Consider the following 8,669-nt stretch of genomic DNA (forward strand, 5'->3'; position numbering starts at 1 on the left):
TCTTCTCTTTGGTACTCTTATTTGAAATTGGATCGCATGCTTTAGAGAGAGATAATTAATCTATCGGATGATGGTGTCATGGTGATATATACAGTAACATGGATTTAAGATGTTGATAAGAATCTTGTATATTGTGCAATATAATTGACCAATTCCAGCATATATAGTCATTGTTTGCATTTTACTGTCAGGAAAAAAATCCATTGGTTTGCTTTTAGTTGCTTAATCTGAAGAGAAGAGGGGAAGAAAAAGGTAGGACAAATGCAAATGAAATACAAAAGGTACATGAAAAACATTGCCTAGAGGTCAAATGAAATAAATTTTGTATTGCAAAGTAAGGAATCCAACATCACGTACTTGCACTGGAATTAAGTTCCTGCATATGCTACTGGAATCAAGTCATTGTTCTGTTGGTACCTTATCACCCCATTGAAACTGAAGATATGGTATAGAAAGATGTTATTTGATTTAAGAATGTTGAATGAATTTGGGATTATATAATATACATGATTGGCTTTAGATTTATAACATCAATATATTGCATCTATAACAGATTTGCTACCTGTCAAGTAGATGGTTAAAAAGCTTTCTCCTTGGTCACTCAGGATTTCCTTCTCTGAAAGCATATAAGCATGAAACACAAAGTCAGTCGCCACATATTAATTCATACAAATGCAAGCCGAGAGAAGTCAACCCACATGAACGGTGTTCGTTTGTAGGAGTTTGCAGGAGATCTAGCCTAGCAACACAATGTGATGCACCATGGCATGCCATTTCTGAAGTGAACAACAATTTAATCCCTGCCTGATCAGCAAAATGGAAAATAAATAAACATATAAGAAGATGACAATTTACAGAAATTTATGATAAAGATTTTCTATTGAGATTTAATTATGAGAAAAAGTGCTAATGGCCCGCCTTGAAAAGAATTGAAAGGATCACAAAATATAAAAATGGAATCAACAAAGTAATGAGCATACATGGGAATTTAATTTGGATTGAAGGAAGTTCAAATGGCATACCATGAGAAGAAAATGGTCAGATGGATACAATTCCTAACCAAGAGCAGATTGTTGAAATCCTGGGGAAACAAATCGGAAAATAAATTTTGAAGGCACCAAACATATCTTATAGGGGGTGACCGAGCGAAAGATAAGGATACACTTTAAACTGGACATGTTCGTACGAATGTGAAATGTGGTTTCTAGTCATCAACGACAAGCTAGGAACATGAAGAAAATAATGAAACAGATTAAGGCAAGTAAAATACTTTGGAGTCATCACCTTAGTTTCATGGAAGTACGTATTGAAGCAGGGATTTGAATTAAACATCAGTACAAATGGGGATTTAGGACTGAAAAATATTAGGTTTAAAGGGGAGAGTTGGATCAATAGATCTAATATATGTAGTACTACTAACAAGTGTAGAAATTGAGGATTTTGGCTCGGCACACAGAATAGCAATTTTGGTTCCATAATATCTAGATAAAGTAAAAGGAAAGGTAAAGGGAAAGAAATCACCCGCAATGCAAGAACAATAGACTAAAATCAGATGCGAATTTGGAATTTAGGCATTGATCGATGTGCAAATTAAAGGAATAACACGAGGGCAGAGGAGAGGGTCAGGATATGCTGATCCGTGGCAAGTGACACGGTAAAAGAAGAGTGCCCATCGGCAGTAGCACATAATGAAAAACAAACATACCGTTTCTAAGAAGAACTTACTGATTGATCTGAGAAGAAGTGCCACCGAATGTAAGCACACTATCAACGTCAACCGGCATGACTGATCGCCGCGCACCCCCAACAAACAACATCACCCACCTGCATTACAGGAAGAGAGAGGAGAAGCGATCGATTGAGACCAATGGATTAGGACGCGAGACCCCGCATAAGACAAAGGGACGAACTGTAGGAAAGGAAACATCTCAAGGGAGGGTGAAAGGTTGAAGGAACGGCGCCCTCTGATGGCAGCTCTCCTAGGGACGCTGGTTCTAGAGGCGCCACCGCAAGGCCAACTGGCAAATCACGGTTGGCTCCGCTGCCCGAGGTCAAGGATGCGGGATGGCCGCTGCCGCTCTCGCCTAGCTTCGGCCGCCATATGGGGGTTTGCTCACGAAAGGACGGAGGAGCGACGCGGCGGTTTTTTTAGGGGTTGCGATGCAGTGGTTTAACACCAGACGGGAAGTGGTACAGCCGAAAGCCCATTGGGCCCAATTTAACACCAGAAGGTCAAAATTGTTATGAGAGTAGCGGCCTAGTACCGTTAGCGCTCCTTAGTGAACTGTGCAAGCGGACGTGGGATTAAGGGCTAATCTGATGGCCAGAAACGACTGAAAGTGAAGATCGGACGGCTACAAATGTTAACACCCTGAGAGGGCAGGAAAGATGCTTAGTTATAATGTATTTAAATAGATATAGATATAGATTGGCACGACGATGACAAATTTAGTTTGCAAGCATAACGATTTTCTGGCAGAAAAATGAATTGAGATGGATTTGCCATGCTCGCCAACTAAATTTGTCATCATTAGAGAACACAAATTCTTTTGGTGGGAGATCAGATAACACAATTTGCCGTGAAAAAGTTTGATTTGTCATCGTAAAAATTCTGACGTCCAATTTATACTTGCGTCCAACTTTAAATGTGTAATAATAGTTAATCATCTATTCGTGCAATTTTCTCTTTGTTTTGGCAGGTTACGTGGCAATTTCTTGAGGGGCTGGTGCGCCTGGCCTAGGTAGGCCAGGGCGCCACCCCTCAGCCCATGTAGGCCTCCGGGACAGGTGGGACCCACTAGTGGACCTTTGGAACATTTCAGAACTCCCTGATACAACTATCTAAAAAGACCAAACTTTTCCCGGAACCCCGAAAACCACTTTCCTTATATGAAATTTTACCTCCAGACTATTCCGAAGCTCCTCGTGGTGCCCCGCATCCCATCCGAGACTCCGAACTACCTTCAGACTCACCATTACGAATATCCCAATACTACCCTAGCGTTATCGAACGTAAGTGTGACCCTATGGGTTCGAGAACATGCAGACATGACCGAGACACCTCTCTGATCAATAATCAATAACGGGACGTTGACGCCAATAATGACTCTTACATATTCAATGAAGTTTTTTATCGGTCTGGACCACGATGTCACGGATTCAGATAATCCTGTATACAATTCCCTTTGCGTCGCGATATTTTACTTGCCCAAGTTTCAACCGTCGGTATCGCCATACCTAGTTCAATCTCGTTACCGGCAAGTTCTCTTTACTTGTTCCATAATACAATATCCCCGTGACTAAATACTTTAGTCACATGCTTGCAAGCTACTTAGGATATTGTGTTACCGAGAGGGCCCAGAGATATCTCTGCTTCACATGGAGTGACAAATCTCAGTCTCGATCCATGCAACCCAACTAGTACCTTCAAAAATACTTGAAGAGTACCTTTATGATCACCCAGTTACAGAGTACATTTGATAACCAACATTCTTCTGGTATTAGGGAGTGGCACGAGCTCATGGTCCAAGGAACAGATACTTGACATTACAAAAGTTGTAGCAATTAAACTAAGTGGCACGATCAGATGCTAAGCTTATGATTGGGTCTGTCTATCACATCATTCTCGTACTGATGTGATCCCATTATTAAATGACAACTCATGTGTATGGTTAAGAAACCTTATTCATCTTTAATCAGCGAGCTAGTCTAGTAAAGGCTCAATAGGGACACGGTGTTTGTTTATGTATCCACACATGTATTTGAGTTTTCGATTAATACAATTATAGCATGAAGAATAAACATTTATCAATAACAAGGAAATGTGATAATAGCAACTTTAGTATTGCCTCTAGGGCATATTTCCAACACTGGCCGCTGGCAGGGCAGTTGCATGTCGAGGCCGGACATGAAACTGGCCATCGTCGGGGACAATTGCATCTCAAAGGTGGGCATGCAACTGAAACAAGGACATTCCCCCCCTTGGGGATCATCTTGCGATGTTGTTCTAGTGCGGTGGGTGAAAGAAAAGAAAACAGAAACGCCATCATCGAACCATCCCCCTAGCGGCACACACAATTGGTCGTGTTGGGGGCAGTTGCGTGTCAAGGATGGACATGCAACTAGAGAAAAATGACATTTTCCCACTGGAGTTCGTCTTGCGATATTGTTCTCATTCGGATGGCTAATCTTGTCGAGTGAGACTTAGCGATAAAACAAACAGAAACAGGGCTACACACGATCAAACATATTACCGGTAAGGCACATGTCCGTCAAATTGGATGGCTAATCTTGTCAAGTGAGACTTAGTTAAGTTTCAGTCGACTGAGATTTAGCCAAACTGTTATTCAAAGTCCCAACAGATGAAAAAGGACATACAATATATTTATAACATTGACGACAACACGAGAAAAGGGTGCAACGAAAGCACACATCACAATGGCTTATTGTCAAGCCACCGCTGAGCCATGGCCAATCCTTGTTTAGGCCGGTAGCTTACAGCTGTATGACCTCCACCCTGCGTACGTAAGAAGCAAACCATGATTTATACTGTCACATCGGTCTATTGTCAGTAATAAACGCGATGGGTTTTGTATTATGCATCGAAATAATAGATAGAAGGGAAAATGATATAACCTTTACTGTTGCAAATATCATATGGTTTGCATATGCAATTGTAAATCTGCGCAAGAAAATGTATTCCTTAGTCAGACAATACAAAACCAACATATAGCTGAAACATGAAGCATGCAAAATTCTTTTGCTGACAAGGTTATGCACTTCCCCAACGGAACGCTAATTTGCTAAACTTATATGCAATAGAACTTCTCTTTTGCCAGGGTCTATGTGTGTATAGGTAATTCCATCATGCTGTAGCATTGTGTCCTTTATATGCTTTGATTGATGTAACTCCTGGTTTTCCGAGTGAGGATGTTCAGTCGGATTGTAATCCATTGAAGGGTTAGCAATGTTTAAACTTGGTCTAAAGTGGAAGGCAAAATCAAGAAGAGAGAGACTTAACCCTGCAGACTGGCCATCCACATGCCATGCTCTCCAGTTATCAACAATGGAGAAGTTGAAGGATCTTATCCACGCATGTGTTCCCAAAAATGGTACCAAAAGATCATGGTCTCCGCTGCACGCACGGGTCATGATTTTAAGACATGGAAAAATATACAACTAGCATATGAAAATCCTCTCGCAAGAGAAAATATAACCGTGTGTTACAACTCCGGAATTCTCCTTTGGTATTTTCACCTGAATACAAGCGCACGGTAGCCCCTGGTGGTGAGGTTGAACTGGTACCCTATGCTACTTGGGACGTCGTGTGTATAGGGGAATTCACTGCTGCATCTTACCCACTTGCCAATGGTTCCCTATATGCCATAGTTGTGCAATCATTAATCATCACAACAACATTTCAAATAATTCATAAGCAATGACGGCATCAATTTAAGTTCAGAGCAACCGAAGTGTGTATAACTTTATTGCGTAGGCATGCTTTCAGGAAGGTTTTTCTTTTCTTTTTTGATGAAATGAAGTTGAATCTCGATTTCATTGACGAAACCAAGTCACTAAAAATTGAAAGCAAAACCCATACAGGCGGCCAGCTATTTAGAAAAACAGAGAAGATATCAAGTGGTCACCTTCTTGATCTTAAGAGCATCTCTAGTCCTGTTGTAATTCGCCCAAATGTTAGATAGGTAGTACCGATATGACTTCATTCAGAAAGCAATTCAGACAAATTCACATTAGAGGAACGATAGACAAGTCATCTAATTCAACAGTTCATACTCGATAAAATCTTCTATAGATTTAACACTCCAGGGATAATACTAACTTACGAAACAATTGATAGTGGGATCAGCAGATGATTCGGTTGGCTGAATCTGTTCTTCTGATAGAAACCTACTTCTTGAAGCATCATCCTTCACAGGTTTGGGAGCAGCACGTACACATCTATCATCTAAGATATATCCCTCGTCAACTTCAGAAATGAGCTGCAATACAAGAGAACAATGTCCATAATCAAATTTAGCTGCTACAAGTAATTTCATAAATATAATGTAGAGTTTGTTTCCTAGAACAGGTGTAGGATGAGGACCTTGCTCCCACTTTGTACTTTGCATTTTGTATATATTTGATTAATGAAAATTACCGTAGAACAATTGTTCTATAGTTACGAGGTTCAAAAATAAATAAATGTAATATAGTCTAGTAATAGAATCTTACTTTTTGAATGGTATTTAGAACCCCCGCGCACATTTTAGTCACTGAGGTTACATAGTCTCCATCACAGCTCGCCATTGCAGCCTTTGAGAAAGAAAAGGAAAACAAAATCATGATTTTCTCACTGCACTTTGTCAAAATGTATTATTGTGGAATTACCTCATATAGTTGATCTGATATAATTCCAACACCATGAGCATATGGTATTTTGGTGTTGAAATCATCAAATGCGGAGCCTGTAATAGGGTTGCCAACTAGATAGCCCTGTAAAAAATTGAATTAAGAGAACAAAGAAAAGAAAATATACGATTTCACATTACTTGCATACCCATTTTGTTATTACCTATATATACAATCTATCTAAAACAAAGTGATCATTTCAAGGCTAGGATTACTTGCCTTGAGATTAATCTCAGGTTGCCTTCTTTGTTCGTTTCCTGGAGTAAAGCAAAATCGAAAAGAACATTATGAACGGCCTTTGTTGCATAGGTCGGGTGATGTATTACCCTTTATAGAAAAAAACATGAACGGGCATGTGTCCAAGTTAAAAGGTGGGGACCATAAAGATTTATCCAAGAAGAAAAAAAGAAGGAAAGAGCAACATTTAACTTCTAGAATTCTTCTAATCCATCAATGATTGTCATGTCTAGATTTGGTCCCCAAACTCTAAAGTAAGGAAAACCTGGTCCCTTGCCACTTTGGACTGATACATGACACCAAGACAATGTTGCGAACCAATCTGTGGTTGAATGGTTAGAGGGACCGTGGTATTCCTAACCCATCAGGGCTCAAGTCCTGGTGTTCGCATTTATTTCTGGATTTATTTCAGGATGTCCGGCGATGCGCATTTAGTGGGAGAAGACGTTCCCGTCGACGACGAGGTGCCTACAGAAGATCCTCATATGGGTAGGGAGTGCGTATGTGTGTTCGTAGAAGTGAATGTATGCGCGTGTATATAAGCGCTTGCGTCTCTACTGTGTTAGAAAAAAAAGACACTGAGACAATGTTTGACCGACATAAATTGACTCCTTCCTTATGAAGATAGCAGTGGTGACCAACGGTCAAACGTTGCCACGGTGTCATGCCTTAGTGTAAAACATTGCACTCATCAAAACCACTCAATATAGAGTGAATGTACAGCTCCAGGTTCCATACCCGCTTTAGACCTAACTCTATACGGAGTCGGCCATATGTAGCAACCCTCTTTCTATTTTCACCCTCACTTTGGAGAAAAAGGATATCCAGATATGGAACCTACATGTTTATATGTTGGTGTCTCCTAAGAGCATCTCCAGCCAAGCCTTCAAGAAGGTCTCCAGGCGATTTTTCGGCCGCCGGCGTAAAAAAATCGGCCCAGTCGCGCCTCCAAGGGCCCAGTTTTCGCCGGCTCGAGTCGAAATTGGCGCCGGCGGACCCAATCCGAACCCGGCGCGCTGGGGGTCGCTCGGGGGCGCCGGGCGAATCGTTTTTGGCGCGAAGAGCCGCTGGCCAGCTGCGTCAGCGACTCGACTCTCTTCTCGCCGTTTCGTCGTCCTCATCGCCTCGTTTCCCGCGGCGAATCAATGCCAAAGCTGCCGCGCTGCGATTGCTGCCGCGCCGGTCAGCCTCCATTGATGCCTCACGGGCGGCGCAGTGAAGGCCGGGCGACGCGCGTCCCCTCGGCCGCCACGCCATCAAGCCACGCGTAACGCGCCGGCCAAGCCTACCACACGGCGCCTCCGCCTATATATGCCGACCACCAGCGCGCCGGAGGCACGCACAGATACTCCACCGCCAACGCGCCCATTTCTCCCCCTTCCTCCTCTCGCCGTCTCCAGTTCAGAAGAATGGCGAGCGCTTTCCAGGCGACGGCGAATGGCTTCGGGCGCCGCCATCTTCACGAGGACGAGGCTCGCGTCCTTTTTGAGGCCGAGTACCCGGTCCTGCCGGACATGCGGGTGCCCGGGGCTCGGAGGATCAGCGCCGGCGGCATGCCGGTGCCACCACCACCCACCGGGGCGGCGCGGCGTGCGGAGATCGCACGTATCCGCGCGTCCCTGCCGCGGGTGGCGAGGGAGGGGCCACGGTACGTCCCCGACAGCCCGCTTTGAGAGCCCTACTTCCGTCGCCGTCACGCCGAGCAGCTCGAGGCCACCAACGGCGTCGTGCCCTCCGGCAGGCTCAACTCCGAGGGCCGGCGCCGGTGGTGGGGCGTGCCCGGCCGCACGTTGGAGGCCGTCCTTGAGTACATCGAGGGCGGCAACACGCCGCGCCTCGAGTACCCCGCTCCCCCGTCCTTCTCACGCCGCCGTGGAAGCTCCTGGACGTCGAGGCGCATGGAGCGGCCCAGGGCGTCCTCCTCCTTGTTCGGCCGCTCGTAGGGCTCTCCCTGCCTCCGTCCCGGCAAGCCGGAGCCCTAGGACACGCCTGTCAGCGCGCGCACCCGCAGCTCCGGCGTCCGC

General features: G+C 44.3%; 1 protein-coding gene across 1 annotated transcript in view; it reads right to left on the reverse strand.

The window, feature by feature from the left end:
- Positions 1–4,231: 4,231 nt before the first annotated feature.
- Positions 4,232–8,669, reverse strand: part of LOC119286777 (serine carboxypeptidase-like 7) — a 9,919-nt gene continuing 5,481 nt past the window's right edge. Inside the window, exons 6-14 of the mRNA XM_037566224.1 lie at positions 6,628–6,665; positions 6,388–6,492; positions 6,232–6,312; positions 5,844–5,999; positions 5,646–5,717; positions 5,257–5,375; positions 5,021–5,134; positions 4,636–4,681; positions 4,232–4,516 (exon numbers count right to left, since the gene is read on the reverse strand). Of these exons, the coding sequence (XP_037422121.1) occupies positions 4,433–4,516; positions 4,636–4,681; positions 5,021–5,134; positions 5,257–5,375; positions 5,646–5,717; positions 5,844–5,999; positions 6,232–6,312; positions 6,388–6,492; positions 6,628–6,665 (815 nt within the window). The 3' untranslated portion in view covers positions 4,232–4,432. The remainder of the gene's footprint in view (positions 4,517–4,635; positions 4,682–5,020; positions 5,135–5,256; positions 5,376–5,645; positions 5,718–5,843; positions 6,000–6,231; positions 6,313–6,387; positions 6,493–6,627; positions 6,666–8,669) is intronic.

Source organism: Triticum dicoccoides, chromosome 4A, assembly GCF_002162155.2.
Source record: "Triticum dicoccoides isolate Atlit2015 ecotype Zavitan chromosome 4A, WEW_v2.0, whole genome shotgun sequence".
NCBI lineage: Eukaryota > Viridiplantae > Streptophyta > Magnoliopsida > Poales > Poaceae > Triticum > Triticum dicoccoides.